The sequence below is a fragment of the Leucopleurus acutus genome (assembly GCF_964270905.1).
Source record: "Leucopleurus acutus genome assembly, chromosome: 1".
In the NCBI taxonomy this organism is placed as follows: domain Eukaryota; kingdom Metazoa; phylum Chordata; class Mammalia; order Artiodactyla; family Delphinidae; genus Leucopleurus; species Leucopleurus acutus.
Window position 1 is genome coordinate 14,614,579 of NC_139142.1, and position 18,764 is coordinate 14,633,342.

General features: G+C 37.3%; 1 protein-coding gene across 1 annotated transcript in view; it reads right to left on the reverse strand.

The window, feature by feature from the left end:
• Positions 1-1,009: 1,009 nt before the first annotated feature.
• TTC8 (tetratricopeptide repeat domain 8) overlaps positions 1,010-18,764 on the reverse strand; it is a 51,393-nt gene continuing 33,638 nt past the window's right edge. Inside the window, exons 9-14 of the mRNA XM_082834700.1 lie at positions 17,030-17,140; positions 8,579-8,718; positions 7,064-7,238; positions 6,629-6,751; positions 3,764-3,847; positions 1,010-1,582 (exon numbers count right to left, since the gene is read on the reverse strand). Of these exons, the coding sequence (XP_082690826.1) occupies positions 1,466-1,582; positions 3,764-3,847; positions 6,629-6,751; positions 7,064-7,238; positions 8,579-8,718; positions 17,030-17,140 (750 nt within the window). The 3' untranslated portion in view covers positions 1,010-1,465. The remainder of the gene's footprint in view (positions 1,583-3,763; positions 3,848-6,628; positions 6,752-7,063; positions 7,239-8,578; positions 8,719-17,029; positions 17,141-18,764) is intronic.

Here is an 18,764-nt window from a genome sequence, read left to right on the forward strand (position 1 = left end):
AATTTGGGCACGTAATTTGACTGCTCTGTGCCTCATTTTTTTCATGAGTAAAATGGGAGTAACAGCATTTCATAGGACTGCAATGGGAATTAAATGAATTACTCCATATCAAGTGCTCCAGAACAGTGCTGGGTACATACAACATCCTCAGTAAACGCTAGCCACTGTTATTAGTTCTTATTTTAAATTAACTAAGAAAATAATTCACAATATAAAATTTGAACCTAAATATTGCATACAGTGTTAGGAAATCTGATAGTGCTTGAGGAAATTCTCGCAAGCTGAACAAGCACTGGCGTATCATGGAGAACCAGGGGAGGTTCAAGTCTGAAGTGCAGGAGCAGGTCTTGTTTCCAGCCTTACCAACCAGCAGTGTGACTCTGGGCGTGGCCTCCTCCTGTCCCATGGAGAGATTCATCTACATAGTCTCTGAAATTACTTCCAGCCTCAAACATTCTATTCCTTGAATTCACATTTTTTGTGTTCTGTCAGCTAAGTAGTACTATTTGTATAATCTGAACAGAAACAAATGAATACCTGCAAAATAGTTTTCATAAAGTTAAAAAAAGGATAGAGCCCAAAGCCCAAAATATGAATGTGAGTGGCCTTGGCCCTTTAACGCATTTTGTTGTATGAACACCTCAATGAGAATTCCACTAAAGACTGGAGAGGAGAGCCTGTCTAGGATTTTACAACGCACAGTGTTGGGTCCAGCCTAGCCTTCTCAGGGCTGACCACAGGGGACTTCTGGCCTATGACTCCATTTCTAATCCTGATATTCTTATATTGACAACATGATAGCCCATAAATAGCTTCTCAGGAAAAAGCAAAATTGATCGCACATCATTTCAAATAAAATTAGGATAAAGACTTGATTTCTAAGACTCCTGGACTTCTGGAAAACTTTTTTTAACTGAGATGACTGAAATAAAAACTCCTGAAAAATAACGGAATGATGGTGTTTTATACACATTTATTTTAAAGCATAATATATAAGAAAAAGTAGAGTGTCTCACAAAGCATTTGATAAAAAATAGCTTTAAGTACAAATTTTAATCTCTAAAGTCTCTACCAAGGATAAGTATATACACTTTTAGTCATAAAAGTGCAATTTTAAAGGCAGATTTCAGACTTCTTAAGCTACATGACAGCTAATGGCCAGGACATTAAAAATGTGCATTTATAAAAATTTGAGGAAATTCATGAAAATGTTTTGTAAACATTATAAACAAACATCTACCATATAATGTGGGAGGTTTCATAATCTGCTTACAAATGCTTAAATCCTGTCTTTTATAACATTATCTTATAAAGTTATTATTATAAAGTTTTAAACATTCTGGTTTAGATTTCCTTATGTCACCTTCACTAATACCAAGCACAGGTCTGTACTACACATATATATACACTACTTTTTCCCTTGCATAATGTTCCTCCCTAAGAATATCTTTAGTCTGAGGAAAACTCAGAGCATAGCAAAATGCTGCTTTAACTGCTTAATTAAATGTTGAGTGTCCACGTGATCCGGAAATGCTGCTTCAGACTTTTGAGCAGCAATGTAGCTCCTCTGTAGATCTCCCATCTGTAAGAAAGACCAGACCAGAATAAGACCACAGAATGAGAACCAGAAAAAAAAAAAAAAAGACATAGTATCTGCACAATGTAGAAACCCAAGGTGAATTGCTTGATTGTGCTACTTTGATTTAAAATTTTTTTCACCTAGATTACAACTCAATCTTGAAAAAACATGAGAAAAGTAAAATAACCAATTAATAAATAATTTCTGCTCTATTACAGTTGTCTAGTTATGAATTCATAAACCTGTGTTTTCTTTTCCTGTCACTGATGTTTATCATAAAAATAAACTGATGTCTGCATGCTAGAACAGCCAGCTCGGTAAGAAAACTATTTGTAATGTACCACAGACAATGACATATTTTGATTAGGGTATTATCTTTTAGACAGAAAATTCAAGTAAAAACTATTGTATTTAAGATACAATAACATGCTCTGGGAGCTTTTAAATGGTTGCTAACACAGTAATGTTGGGCAGATAACCTGGTTTTAAAAGTTTATAAAGGACATATCTGATTTTCTTTTCTTTTCTTTTTTTTTGCGGTACGCGGGCCTCTCACTGCTGTGGCCTCTCCCATAGCGGAGCACAGGCTCCGGACACGCAGGCTCAGCGGCCATGGCTCACGGGCTTAGCCGCTCTGCGGCATGTGGGATCCTCCCGGACCGGGTCATGAACCCGTGTCCCCTGCATCGGCAGGCGGACTCTCAACCACTGTGCCACCAGGGAAGCCCAACATATCTGATTTTCAATAAACTTTGTGTTAAAGTCCAGTCCCCAAGGAAAACACACACAGTAACCAAATCCATCTGAATGTATTTTGATTCATGTATACATTTCTACAAAGAGAAAGCTTTTTAGTGTGTACACACCAAAAAAAAACAAAACAAATCTAGATCATTCACTTCTGGTAGTTTTTTGGTAACATGCATATGAATTAAAAACGTAAGTTTCCTTTTTTAAATCATAGCATTTCTGTTCAACATGCAATTTTCTCTTATGGCAATGTAGCCTTTGGCTTAAAGAAATATTTCATTTGCATTATATATTATTAAAATGTAATAATAGTCCTGAAAGAAAGTAATCAAGGCTTCTTTGTGGTTTAACTGAGTGGCAGCACAGTGCAGTGGAAAATATGTGGGAATCCTTGGGAGCTGGGCATGAATTCTGCCATGGGACTCCAGGGAAGTCTTTTAAGTTCCAGAAGCCCTGGGTTCCATTAGAATATAAGCTGCACGAGGTAGAGGTTTCTGTTTTACTCATTGCTAACATCCTCTGTGCCGACAACAGTGCCTGGTACGTAGCAGAGGCTCAACAAATGAAACATCAGTTGTGTGAAAAAATGAGTAGGGGAGGTAAGTGTTACCTACATCGCAGGGTTGTTGAGAGAATTAGCGGTTCAGAGAGCACCTGGAACAGTGGCCAGCACTTAACACGCACTCAAAAATGACAACTTATGAATAACAGCTTATTTTATTTTCAAAACAGAAATGAAAGTGCAAATGACTTCACATTCATGCTATGAAAAATGATTTTTATAATGTCTTTTGGTCTATAAAGAGTCTTTACATCAGCAAACATTTTTAGCCATTTCCTTATCCTCAAAACTCACCTTCCATGTTAAAGTAAGGTTTCCAAGTCAAAGTTATTAGATGACTTTTGTTTGTTTCCTCTTATTGTTAAAATGGCACATGATTCCTTTTAGCTCTTGGATGTTAACTGACTTGTAACACAGTATCAATGGTTGCATTTTTCCCATATTGTTCATAGCTAAAACAGCTTTCACTAATATCCCTAATTTTACAGCATCATGCCAGACTTGATGGCAATATGACCTACAAATAATATACAGGATTTCCTTGCTGCAAACGCTAATTACTAAATCCTCCCCAAACCAGGAGTTAATGAATAGTTTTTCAATGATTAAATGTCATATCTGAAAACATAAAATAATTCTTCTGCAATCTATAATGGTGTTAAGTTTAGCTAATATTCAGTGATAAATATACTTAAAGTGTATTAAACTGTCCCTCGAAGTGAAGACATATGTGTACATAATAATTAAGTGTTGAAAAAAATAATCTCTCAGGAAGTTATGGGTAGAATGTCCTTATTTAACTGCACATTGTTTTAAAAGCAAGAAATAAAAACAAACAGGTCAGATGATAAATTGACAAAGAAAGAGAATACCTTATCAGAAACTGTTGCAAAATTAAAATGCGGCTCATACATGTGGGGTGCTAAAGATGAAGCAGTTTGTAACAGTGCTCTTGCCTGTGTTAAAAAAAAAAGGAAAGAAAAGAGAAACCAAAGCTATATGAGCATATATTAGTACTGTATTTGTGATTTTTTTTGTTTATTTTGGTAAAAGAATACTTTACCCAGGATAGGGCTTTAATAAACATAACCCTGTAATAAATAAGATGAATTCCTCATGAAATACAACTTACTGATAACCAGGAACTACCTATATCTTGCCAAAATTATATTAATAATAAAATGCTTCAAAATATGGAAAAAATGATGGAATCCAAAGTTATGTGAGAAACACTGATCTTACAAAGTTTATATTTCAGTATGATGTACAACTGAAAAATAATGCTCTCAATGCTAAAAAGTCTTATTAATCTAGTTTTTGTTGATGTTGATTGATTCAGTAGGCTTCTAATTACCTGTTCTCTAATGCAACAACAAAAACCACCAAAAAACCACTGTAAATTCAAATCCCCAATTTCTGTGCTGGATGACACTGAGCAAGCATTTATTATACTGCTGACCTGAAAATGACAACTGAAGGCGACTGAAAATGACAAGCTTTCTGTTCTCTAAAGTACTCAAAAGACAAAATTCCCATCGTTTTTTTGTCCCCTCTAGACTCAAAGGATCACACACTGCAGAGACCACTGAGAGACACGAGATGCCCGTACACTCATTGTTAAGATCACAAACTCAGCATTCCACGCTGCCGAACAGCCTTTCAACTTGTAGCCAATCTTCTATGTATGACCCTGAGGACAAATTCTTTATCTTTTTTTAATGGAAAATAAATAATAGTTTAAATAGGATAGGATATTAAATTTTGTTTTATGATTTGCTATTTTTTTTAAATTGAGCTATAATTTTTAATAATAATGAAACCTTTCACCAAAACATTTCAAATCAATTGTATGCTGGAGAAACTACAGTAAGTAGGAGGGAAAGAAAATCACCAACATGGAAACAGAGAAAATCATAAAGAACACTTGCTTCAAATGGACACAGGCAAAGTTCTATGACAGAACAAGTTCCCAGTTTAGAGTAGTTAGTTTTTGTTTAAAAAATACAAATCCATCTTATTTACTTTGGGAAAATTTTGTGAAACAAAGGCAGCATCCAGTGACGTTTCTTTGCTTGTTTTATTAAGTTTATCAACGTGCTTAGGAGACCAGGCTGGAGGTTAACATCCTGGCGTGCTGCTCACTACGTCTGTGACCTTGGGTAGTTACTTACCCTCCTCTAGTCTGTTTCTTCATCTGTAAAACAGAGAATGTAATATCTATCGATGTTGATTGCCATTAATATTGTATGAGTGTATTCAGCATTTTAAACTTCTTGTTATGTAAATAATAACAGTAATAATAATAAAATTTATTAAGCATCTATCATGTGCTTTTACTATGCCAAGGGCTTTGCATGCACAACCTGCTCATCTTCACAAGCACACCTTCGGGTCAGTACTGTTATTACCCTATTTTATTTATCATCCACTCATTCCACCAATACTAAGCACCTACCGAGTGTCAGGCAGTGTTTTCGATACTGAAAATATAGCAGTTAGAAGACACAGAAGGCCCCTGCTTTCATGCAGCTAGCATTCTACATTTTACATATAAAGATGAAAATATCTGGTAAAATGATAAGTATTGTGAAGAAAAAAATAGTAGGAGATGTGATAGCACCTGAGGGCTCCTTTAGACTGATGTTCAAGCAGGTCTTTCTAAAAAGGCGGTAATTAAGCTAAGACCTGAATGATAAAAAGAAAAGAGTCATTTCAGGATCTGAAAGTATTTTCCAAAGGCACTACAGTAAGAACAGGCACTGCCCAGCAGCAAGCAGCTAATGTTTCTGGAGGTCAGTAGTGAAGGAGTAGTGGCAAAAGATACAGTCTGGCGGGACCCAGAGGCTAGATTAGGTGGGGCCCCGTAGGCTAAGGTTTGAAGTTCAAATTTTATTCCAAGTGCAGGGAGAAGCCTTTGGAGGATGCTAAGCAACGTAGTAATAAATAATCTTGTTTTTTAAAAATATCCTCTAGGCCAGCGGTCCCCAACCTTTTTGGCACCAGGCACCGGTTTTGTGGAAGACAGGTTTTCCACGGGCGGGGGTGAGGGAGGGGGGCATGGTTCAGATGGCGATGGGGAGCGATGCGGGGCGGCAGATGAAGCTTCCGCTCGCTCGCCCGCCGCTCACCTCCTGCTGTGCCACCCAGGTCCTAACAGGCTTCAGCCCAGGGGTTGGGGACCCCTGCTCTGGGCTGCTCTGAGGGAGATGTATTATAGGGTGCTACTCCTTGCTGATGGAAGTGGAAACAAAAGCAAGAGCTAGGAGACCCTTGTAGTCACCCAGGCAGGAGATGAGAGCAGCTTGGAGAAGGGGGCCGGGAGGGGAGGACTGAAGAGGTGGGGGTAGAACTGACAGGGCTCACTGGACAGCACGGAGGCAAAGGGTGGCAGGGAAGGCACTCAAAAAAGACAGGTTTCGAGGGTGGGTCCTAGGATTTTGGCTTGAGCAGCTGGATGGCGGATGTGGGGCGGTGTGAGTGGTGGAACAGTTCACGAAGATAGGGAAGCCTGGGGAGGTGCAGATTTATCCTAATAAAATCAAGTGCTCTATTTTGGATACTGAAAGGTTAAGTAACTTGTCCAAGGTCACACTGCTAACACGTGACAGAGCTGGGATCAAACCCAGGCCAGTCAGACTCCAGAGCTCATTTTAAAATTATAACGTAAAGAGAGCTGCACGTGACAGCTTTTCTTTGAAGAAAGAAGACTGTCCACAGTAACCCAGTAGTTCACTGACCTGTTCGACATGGCCCTTCCGCATCTCCAGCACGGCCAGGTTGTTGTAGGCCTCTGCGTGGTTATTGTTGTTGACCAGAGCCAGCCTGAAGCACTGATGGGCCAGATTTGTATCTCCTATTCCCTACAAAAGAAAAGCACAAACTCGTACACACAAATCCATTCACTTCCCCCGCCACCTCCGTCCTCCTTTCCTCATACAAATCTTGTGGCCACCACAGAATAAACAACATAGTACCAACACAGGAGTCAAGTGTGAATTGTACATAAGAGGATTTAACCTAAGAAGATAAAATGAGCTGCAGTGACCCCTAGCAATCTCCAAATTGCTACAAAGGCTGTAACCAAACCTGGATTTCCAATATCTGAAAACTTCTTCAAACTAACATGTGGCTATCTTCTCTATTACAGAAATTATATTACAGAAACAACATACCACAGCTACATGTCCCAAGTTGTACCAGACGTCAGCTATCTCTTCTTCATTTTCAGCCAGAGAAAGGGCACGTTCAAATGAGGTCAGAGTCATATCATACTGCTGGGCATAGAAGCAACAGAGCCCCAGGTTGTTAAAAAGCTGGCAGTTATAGACACCCATCTGCAGGAGTCGCCTTTTGGAAAAAGAGCACACATAGTTTGGTGTCAGACCAACTTTATAAATATTAAGACATATTTTTTACAAAGTTAGAAATGAATTCACTTTATAATTTTTAATACCCTCCAAAGAACATAAAGTATTATAGTAAATGAAAAATATTTTAGAGCAAATACAAAAGCATGTCTTTTGTAATGGTACTAGTCATAGGAAATGCATCCAGAGGCAAGGTCAGAAATAACTTACATCACTTTTTTTTTCCCCAAAAGCTTTGTTAGAGAGTCAAAATAATCAATAAATAGTCACATAAAGTAAAACCCACACATTTTTGCCTCATACAGCTTTGGTGCTTGTAGGTAAATTTCTAAGAGCTTCTAGTCAATTTGAGGCCTGTGTTTAGCATTTACCGCCAAGTTTTCAGCTGAGTTGGATGCTGTTTTTGGTTATTTGTATTGTGTGGTTTAGCTGCATCTAACGACCTCCGATGAGCTTCTACTCAGGAAGACAAGATTGTCAGAGGATCCTCATGTTATCCACTTAGCTTTCACACTGCAGCTCAAGAACCTCATTTTGCTTCTATGTGTCATTAATCCCAAAGGATGAGAGTTCAAATAAGCATATGAAAATCACCCCAGCTGCCCCAAGGAACCCATGAGCCACTGTGGGGGTAGGCGAGTGGAGTCAGCTGTATGTGCACAGGCTACATTCATCTTATTGTTTTATGCTTCAACATATATTTAGAAAGAACTCTTGTCAGCTGCCAGTTATCTCCTTGTATACTACCCAGGGGCTAAAGAGGAAATCATAATTAAAAAATTAATTTCAGGAACCATCTATAGGATAAAATAAGTACGTGTTCAAAGAACCAGTGAGAATAATTTGTTTAGATTTTGAAAAAATATTTGGACAAGAGTTGACAATACTTCACAAAACCGGAATCCTGTTTAAGGTCCTCGTCAGGATTAGGGCCTGGGGCCCACTGCTCTTTGCAAATCACATTACTATTTTACCTTCAGGGTCTTGATATTATGTACAGTGGTATTAATGGAGGCAGTGATGTGGAAGTGCTTCTAGGAACTGTTATTGGCGGATAACAAAACGGCCAATTTATACAATGACAAGGTGTTTAAAACTCAGGCAATTATCCAGGTGTGTTTCTGCAAGATGCCAAATACTTGTGCATTTCCAAATTATTAGATATAGCTTTAATATTCATAAAACATCTGGGTGCTTGAATTTTTAGTCTCATATAGACATGGCCTAAACATTATTTCTCTACATTTTCATCCCATCTTTATTACTGTTGCATCACTATTTCATAGGAAAGCAGTTCTACAAATTGAATGTAAAGTGCACCTGTAAAACCGGAGGGCTACTTCTGGTTGATCAGAGTAAAAATGGTTGCTTCCAATGCATGCAATGGCTTCCACATGAGTATTGTCCTGTTTCAAAACCTCTTTGTAGTATTCAGTGGCTGATGAAATATTGTTCATTTCCTATTCTCCATCAAGACAGAAGAGCAATACTGTATTAATATTGGACAAGAAATTATTTTTATTCTGACTGGTTTAGATTATTTTATTCAATTAAATATTTATTAAGAGCCTACCATATGCCAGATTCTGTTCTAGGCCCTGGGGACACAATGTGAACAATAAGATAAAATTACAGTCAGCCCTCTGTATCTGCAGGTTCTGTAACCACGATTTCAACAAGCCACAGATCAAAAATTTTCAGAAAAAAATTCCAGAAAATTCCAAAAAACAAAACTTGAATTTGCTGCACTAGCAAGTATTTATATAGCATTTACATTGTATTTATAGCTAGTTATATAGCATTTACATTGTATTAGGTATTATAAGCAATCTAGAGATGATTTAAAGTATACAGACGGATGTGGGTAGGTTATATGCAAATCCTATGCCGTTTTATATAAGGGCCTTGAGCGTCCATGGGTTTTGGCAACCAAGGGGTCCTGGAACCAATCCCCCCTGGATACAGAAAGACGGCTGTACTGTCCTCAAGGAGGTTACATCTGGTAGGAAGACAAACAAATGAACAACTATCTAAGAGGAAGTTCTTTCAGTTTTTCACCACTGAGTATGATGTTAGCTGTGGGTCTGTCACATATGGACTTTATTATGTTCAGGTATGTCCCTCTATGCCCATTTTCTTTTTTCTTTTTTTTTTTTTTTGCCGTACACGGGCTTCTCACTGTTGTGGCCTCTCCCGTCGCGGAGCACAGGCTCCAGACATGCAGGCTCAGCGGCCATGGCTCACGGGCCCAGCTGCTCCGCGGCATGTGGGATCTTCCCGGACCGGGACACGAACCCGTGTCCCCTGCATCGGCAGGCGGACTCTCAACCACTGCGCCACCAGGGAAGCCCTATGCCCATTTTCTTGAGAGTTTTTTATCATAAATGGATGCTGAATTTTCTCAAAAGTTTTTTCTGCCATCTATTGAGATGATCATATGGTTTTTAGTATTCAAGCTGTTAATGTGGTGTATCACATTGATTGATTTGCGAATATTGAAAAATCCTTGCATCCCTGGGATAAATCCCACTTGATGATGGTGTGATCCTTTTAAGGTATTGTTGGATTTGGTTTGTTAATATTTTGTTGAAGATTTCTGCATTTCCTCTAAGATCAGGAACAAGACAAGGATGCCCACTCTCACCACTTTTATTCAACATAGAGTTGGAAGTCCTAGCCACAGCAACCAGACAAGAAAAAGAAATAAAAGGAATCCAAATTGGAAAGGAAGAAGTAAAACTGTCACTGTTTGCAGATGACATGAGACTATACATAGAAATTCCTCAAGACACCACCAGAAAACTACTAGAGCTCATCAATGAATTCAGTTACATTACAGAATACAAAATTAATACATAGAAATCTGTTGTATTCCTATACACTAACAACAAACTATCAGAAAGAGAAATTAAAGAAACATCCCATTTACCATTGCGACAAAAAGAATAAAATACTAGGAATAAACCTATCAAAGGAGGTAAAAGATCTATACTTGGAAAACTATAAGACACTAATGAAAGAAATTGAAGATGACACAAACAGATGGAAAGATATACTATGTTCTTGGATTGGAAAAATCAATACTGTTAAAATGACTATACTACCCAAGGCAATCTACAGGTTTGATGCAATCCCTATCAAAATAGCAATGGCATTTTTCACAGAACTAGAAAAAGTAATTTTAAAATTTGTATGGAGACACAGAAGACCCTGAATAGCCAAAACAATCTTAAGAAAGAAGAACAGAGCTGGAGGAATCATACTTCAGACTATACTACAAAGCTACAGTAATGAAAACAGTATGGTGGACTTCCCTGGTGGCCTAGTGATTGGGATTCTGGGCTTTCACTGTGGTGGCCCGGGTTCAATCCCTGGATCCCTGGTCAGGGAAATCCCGCAAGCTGCACGGTGCAGCCAAAAACAACAACAAACAAACAAAACCAGTATGGTGCTGGCATAAAACCAGACAGACATATAGATCAATGGAACAGAATAGAGAGCCCAGAAATAAAACCAGGTACTTATGGTCAATTAATCTACCACAAAGGAGGCAAGAATATACAATGAAGAAAAGACAGTCTCTTCAATAAGTGGTGCTGAGAAAACTGGACAGTTACATGTAAAAGAATGAAATTAGAACATTTTTTTCACACCATATTCAAAAATAAACTCAAAATGGATTAAAGACCTAAATGTAACACCAGAAACCATAAAACTCCTAGGAGAAAACATAGGCAGAACACTCTTTGACATATATCGTAGCAATATTTTTTTGGATCTGTCTCTTAAAGCAGGGGTCCCCAATCCCCAGGCCATGGACCAGTATCGGTCCGTGGCCTGTTAGGAACTGCTCCACATAGCAGGAGGTGAGCAGTGGGCGAGCGAGCAAAGCTTCATCTGCAGCTCCCCATTGCTCCCCATCACTCGCATTACCACCTGAACCACCCCCCCCGCCCCCATCTGTGGAAAAATTATCTTCCACGAAACTGGTCCCTGGTGCCAAAAAGGTTGGGGGCCACTGTCCTAAAGCAAAGGAAATTAAAGGAAAAATAAGCAAATGGGAACTAAATAGACTTAAAAGCTTTTGCACAGCAAAGGAAACCACTGACAGAATGAAAAGACAGCCTAATGAATGGGAGAAAATATATGCAACTCATATGACTGATAAATGGTTAGTATCCAAAATATATAAACAGCTCATACAATTCAACATCAAAAAATAAACAACCCAATTAAAAAATGGGCAGAAGACCTGAATTGATATTTTTCCAAAGAGGACATTCAGATGGCCAACATACACATGAAAAGATGCTCAATATCATTAATCATCAAAGAAATGCAAATTAAAGCCACAATGATATATCACCTTACACCTGTCAGAATGGCTGTCATCAAAAAGACCATAACTAACAAATGCTGGCAAGGATGTGGAGAAAAGGGAACCCTCGTATATTGTTGGTCAGAATGCAAATTGGTGCAGCCACAGTGGAAGACAGTACGGTGGTTTCTCAAAAAACTAAAAATACAACTACCATATGACCCAGCAATTCCACTCCTGAGTATATATCTGAAAAAAACAAAAACACTAATTCGAAAAGATTCATGCACCCCAAAGTTCATACAATTGCTAAAATATGGAAATAACCTAAATGTCCATCAATAGATGCATGGATAAAGAAGATGTGATTATATACACACACACACACACACACACACACACACACACACACAATAGAATACTACTCAGCCATAAAAAAGAGTGAAATTTTACCATTTGCAACAACATGAATGGACTTGGAGTGTATTATGCATAATGAAATAAGTCAGAGAAAGACAAATACTATATGATGTCACTTATATATGTAATCTAAAAAATACAACAAACTAGTGAATATAACAAAAAAGAAACAGACACAGATATAGATAACAAACTAGTGGTTACCAGTGGGGAGAAGGAATGAAGGATGGGCAAGACAGGGTCAGGGGATTAAGAGACACAAACTATTATGTATAAAATAAGCTACAAGAATATATTGTACAACACAGGAAATATAGCCAATATTTTATAACCATAAATGGAGTATATAACATTTAAAAATTGTGAATTATTATGTTGTACACCTATAACTTATACAGTATTGTATATCAACTATATCTCAATTAAAAACTTACATCTATTAAATTTATCACCAATTTCATCAATACTATTAGTATTATGAAAATGGTTTTGACCCTATAGACTCCTAGAAAGGACTTCCCCAGGAATCTCTGAACCACACTTTGAGAAATGTTGATAATTAGAATGATTTGGGGGCCTTTCTTCCCACTCATTCCCTCATTCCCATGAGGCAAATGAGTATGGCTGTCTCAGCCCCTTCTGGGTCTCTTTAGAAGTCAACTTTCCTATAAGATGCCCACATTCTCTTCCCTGCTGTGTAGAGCAGGCTCTCCTGGGTAGGGTACACTACAGGATGGATTAGTCTGTGTAACTCAGAGATAGAACAATATTAAGTCCTTTTGGTCATAATCTAGAGCCACATGCTCCAATTCTGCTTTTATCAATAATAAAATTAATGGTTTATCCTCCATTTGTGTGAATCTTGTATCTACTTTTCAGTTGGTTCTCAAATTGGAGAAACAGGAGTGTTATTTATTAGTCCCATAAAACCCTGATATAACATCCACAGATTGATCCAAACTCATGCTTTATATATATTTTTTCACATGCTTTATATTTGAAATTCTTATTCAAAGTGCTTCCAAGATTTGGCTCCTAAAGAAAAGAGGCTTTTTCATTCATTGCTTATAGCTGAAAAATAACTAAACTGTTTTCAAAACACAGGGATGTTGATACATTTGTTAGTTAACTCTGAGTTAATTTTCTCCTGAATTCTACACTGCTTTTATACACAACTATTCCATGTTCTTAATATTTTAAGAACATAAGAACCCATTGAAAAGTATAAAAAATAATTTCAATAGAAGTATATTTTCTATTTTTTGGTAAAACAAAAGCCTCGTAAAACTAAAAGGAAACAACAAATGAGCATCTTAACTCACGACCCTGTAATCCCCACCCCTATACATACAATAAGTCCTTCCCTGACATGGGCTGTTTGTGTCCTCCCAAAATTCATATTGAAGCCCTAATCCCCAATGTGATAGTATTTAGAAGTGGAACCTTTGGGAAGTAATTAAGACATGAGTGTGGAGTCCTCATAATTGGGATTAGTGCCCTTAAAGAAGAGACACCTGAGAGATGATCTCTCTCTCCACCATATAAGGATAGAGGAAGAAGGTATCCAGACCAGGAGGATCCCTCACTAGGAACTGAAATGGCCAGCACCTTGATCTTGGACTTCCTAGCCTCCAGAGCTGTGAGAAATAAATTTCTGTTGTTTAAGTCACCCAAGTTATGGTATTTTGTTATAGCAGCCCGAGCAGACTAAGACTTTCTCCTTCCAAAGAATAATCTTCACACTCAGGATGTGACCTGACCAGTGAGCCTTAATGGCCCCATGAACCATGGGCCCCCTGAACATGACTTATCTGGTTTCCAGGGCAACAGCACCCCACAGTACAAGGCTTCATTCAGCGTTACAGCTGCCAAACTTGGTGTATTAGTCTGCTTGGGCTGCCATAACAAAATACCATAGACTGAGCGGCTTAAACAATAGAAGTTTATTTTCTCACAGTTCTAGAGGCTAGAAGTCCAAGATCATGGTGTCAGCATGGTCGAGTTCTAGTGAGGACTCTCTTCCTGGCTTGCACCTTCTCACGGTGTCCTCTCATGAGAGAGAGAAACAGAGACAGAGAGACAGGGCTCAAGTACTTTCTGTTGTCTCATCTTATAAGGGCACTAATCCCATCACAAGGGCCCTATCCTCGTGAGCTCATCTAATCCTAATTATCTCCCAAAGGCCCTATCTCTAAATACCCTCACATTGGGGGTTAGGGCTTCAACATATGAATTGGGAGGTGGGGGGAGGGGACATAACTCAGTCTGAAACAGGTGGTAATGTCCAATTCAAAGAAGACTCCAGCCTCAATGGTCAATTGTTTCAAGGCTTTCAGTTCTATAAAATTACTTTAGTAGTCTGTATCTGTTAATCCCATACTCCTAATTTGTCCCTCCCCAACTCCCTCTCCCCTTTGGTAACCCTAAGTCTGTCTTCTATGTCTGTGAGTCTGCTCCCCAGAGCAGACAATATTGTCCTGTAAGACAATATTGTAAATCAACTATACTTCAATAAAAAAGAAAAAAAAAGAACATCTTAGAATGTTTGTATACTTGATTGATGGGCATGGACTTAATTTATGTAATCTCTAGGAATTTTAGACTGAAACTAACATGTTTTTGACAACCTTACATGCAGTTTTTCAAACTTGTTATTATAAAATACGTGCTGATGTTAAATAAATTTAAATGCATGTTTAAAAATCTCATAATTACAAATAGCCTCCAAATGGCTTGTACCAATGTACACTCCCAGCAACAATGTTCATACGTGACCTCTGTTCCTCCACACCCTTGACAACCTTAAATGCCACGGAACTTATTCATCTTTGTTAACTGATTAAGTAAAAACTGACACTATTGTTTGAATTTTTATTTCTTTAATCATTACTGAGGTTAGACATTCAACACACCAGGTATTTACATTTCTTTTTCTGTGAATTGTGGATTCGTGTTTTTTGCCAGTTTTCTTATCCTGTCTCTTGTCCTTTTATTATTTGTTTATGTGTATGAGGGGCTTGGGTGGGAAACCACCCTCCTGGGCTCAGGAGAGCTGGAGACACAGCTGTAGCTCGGGGATCCCTGGACACCGACTGTTTTCTCCTTCCGGATGCAATGAGCCTGTGCTGATGCTGAATTCAGTTCAAAACCCAGCGAGGCCCTGTGTTTATAAACATTCCCTTCAGAGGAGAAGCACACATGGTTTGGTTGAGTTGTTCCAGATGTGTGTTAACCGGCGCCGGTATGAAAGGGCAGCGGGGTAGCTGAAATGCAGCTGGGGTTTGGCAGTTGTCTCATCTCTGGGGGGACTTTACTGGCGTGGAGACAGTCAGCAGCCACTGTGTGGGCTGGAAGGACAACAACGGTCACACTGTGATCTCACCTCCACAACTGCTCTGAGGAAATACCGAGTTTCCGTGTTTACATGCTTGACCAAAATGAGAATTTATAAGTTTGTGTATGCACAGGTATGTGTCTATGTGTAATTCTCCATCAATTGGAAACCACCTGAAACCCAGCAATTGTTAAGCAATGTATAAACTGAGGAAATGAAAAGAAGCCCTTTTTTCTGTCCCAGGTATGGCAAGTATGTGCCCTGTTTGATATTTTTACCTTTTTTTGTTTGGGTTTGCTTTTATTGGTATTTTTGTTTTTACAATATAGAAAAGTTAACTTTTACGTTCTCAAATTTATCAATTTTTTTCTGTTATGGCTTTCTGACTTAGTATCATGCTCAGGAGGGTCTTCCCCGTTCCAAGTTTATACAGATAATTCATCTGTATTTTCTTCTGGAACATTCATGGTTTTAAATCTTTGAGGCACCTGGTAGCAATGGGTTCTTTTAGTATAAGAAATCATTACTCATCCAGCTCTATTTCTAAACTATTCAATAATCCAATAATCCAACTGGTTTAATAGACAATCTTTAGCACATAAATTTTCATATGTATGAATAAACACAGATTCTATTTTTGTCCTTTAAATAATCTTCAAGCATATAAATGTCACTTCAAGTGTATAAACAACCGTGGTATCATTTAAGTGATTTTATAGTAGCTATTAGTGGTTATTTTTGAACCAATTCACAGAATATTAACTCTAATTAGATTTTTAGTTATTTAAAACAAAACTGCAAATAGGAAAGTGAATTTTGCAATGATCCTCAAACTCTGTTATACTTCAGAATCACCTAGTGAGCTTGCTAAGCAGACAAAAATCTACATCCCACCTTCCAGGACATCTGATTCAGAAGGCAGAAAATGGGCCTCACTCTCAAAACCCTCCCAAAGTCACTTCTATTCACAGTAAAGTTCAAGGACCACAAGAATAATATTTCCTAGGGTAATGTTTCTCATTCCAAATACCTTTTAACATAGAACAATTCAAATAAAGTTTACCATACAAAGATTTCCAGTGTATTCCTTTTCTCCTTATGTGACAATGGATTGAGGGTTAATTACTAAAGTTTGTTCCTTAGCGTTGCAGCCTACACAACATATGCCTTAAGGGATTTCTGCATGTCTATCATACTTTTCTCTGGAGGGATTCTTTCCCTTTATGTTCTTTTTTTTAAATTTATCACTTTCATTTTGGTCTTCTTTCTTCTAAATGAACATGTTGTGCTGCCTATTGTTTATTGCTTGTTCTGTACAGAAACTTGTTTAAAATGATTTATCCTTGCTAATTTTATTTGGTTGTGGTTTTAATTTTTCTTGGGGCCTTTTGTTTATTCATTTGAAAGACAGACCTTTATTTGAACTGTTCTATGTTAAAAGATATTTGAAATTAGAAACATTTAAATCCCTATCTCATACCATTCTCTATACCCTTCTATATGTCTGAAATACTTCATAATAAAAACTTAGTTTGACTAATGCATACACTAAAATCTCTTATTCTGTTGGTAAATCACAGGCCAACAATCATAATTTTATAAACTGTTATCCTTTATAAGACCCCAAGGGACTATGACCTTACTTAAGTAGCATACAACCTCAATTTTACAATAACTTTTTGAATGATATGAACCTTACCTCATAGATCCTGGCAATTCCACAAAGTAGGGCTACTTCTCCTGGAAACTTATCTAAGCCTTGTTTGAAAAGATTTAAAGCAGTCACAGGTTGATCCAATGAGATGTAAACCTAAAACCAAGATACATTTCGATAAAAGTACTGGTTCTTAAAATAATAGCATTTGTTATGACAAGTTTATAATTATTGCTTAGTAACAAATTATCTCCTAGATATTACAGTATAAAAATTTCAGAAATCTGTTGGATTAATTTCCAATAATGATACTATACTTTTATATCCACCTGTTGTATATGAAGCATTCATTCATTTATTCATTCAGCAAACACTTACTGTGGACTTACTATTGTCACAGAGACTGGCCAGGACTAGAAAAGAAAGGATCAAGGGAAAATCTTTCTAGGATGGAACAGACATAAGTATATCTATAGGCTGGCACTATAAAGACCAATTATGAGGCTGATTTTGAAGATGCTGGAGAAAGAGGGACGACCCATGGAAGAAGGTCTGAGAAGGAGCAGCCGGGGAGAGCCTCTGGAGATGGTGGTTTGGGAGAAGGACCCTCAGAAATAGAGGAGAAACAGATTTGTAGGGTACAGGGTCAGGGAGTTGAGAGGGTTGGCACTTGATAGTTTCTGCTTAATTAGCAACTGGAACATTAGCGTGGATAAACCATATACTTATTAGGAATTTCTAAAATAAGAGAATTATAGTTTTATGTATAGAAACATAAGATTATGACATTTTTTTCTTCATGACCTTGGATCCTCTGTTTCTTCCTAAACATTCAGATTGTGCTTTGAAGAGGTCCAAATGGATACACAAAAAACTGCTTGCAGTGTTTACTGCTAAAGTATGAGATTAGAGGGAAGGGTATGGATGAAAACTTTTCAATTATTACCTTACATGCTTCTGAACTGCTTTTTAAAATATAGTAAGTATATAATTCCATATACTATGTAATATAAAATATTTAATAATTTTTAAATTAACAATCTAAAATTTTAAGAAATAATGTGGTTCCTAAAATCTGCTTGGTCTCTATTACTGAGCAATAATTCCTTCACATATTAAAGAAAATAAGTAAATTGTACTCTATATAGTCATGTAGGCAACAGTGGATTTAAACAAATAAATTTATGAAAAAATAGTCATATTAGAACTATTAAATATGACTCTAGTCATATTTAACAATAGTTAAAAAGTACATTTTTTAACCACGTGGCAGGTGATTATCAATTAAGATGACAGTCAAATACCGTGACCTGAGTTATAATTTCAAGCTGTCAGAAAATTTTACTATGATGTTTAGAAAACTCTTTAAGAATTTTAACATATAATGTATAGAAGATACTTAGAACCAGATAGTTTCAAATATTTCTGAAAAACCACTATAAACATACTAAGATTATCACAGTAAGTTTATATGGCAGAACTTCCATTTTGTTTCTTTTTAGTATGCAAACGTTTATACCATATTTTTTTGAATTTTCTTTTATTTGGTTTTTTATACAGCAGGTTCTTATTAGCTATCCATTTTATACATATTAGTGCAATACCATATTTAGAAAGTAGTAGCACTTCCTTTTACATCTCATCTTCTTTTCAACCTCCTTTACCACACTTTTTTTTTTTTTACCACACTTCTTAAATTTAAAAAATTCTTAAAGATATAGCAAGATGATATCCTAAGCACCACTTCAACAAATGCTCCTTTAAAGTAGCCTCGGTGAGG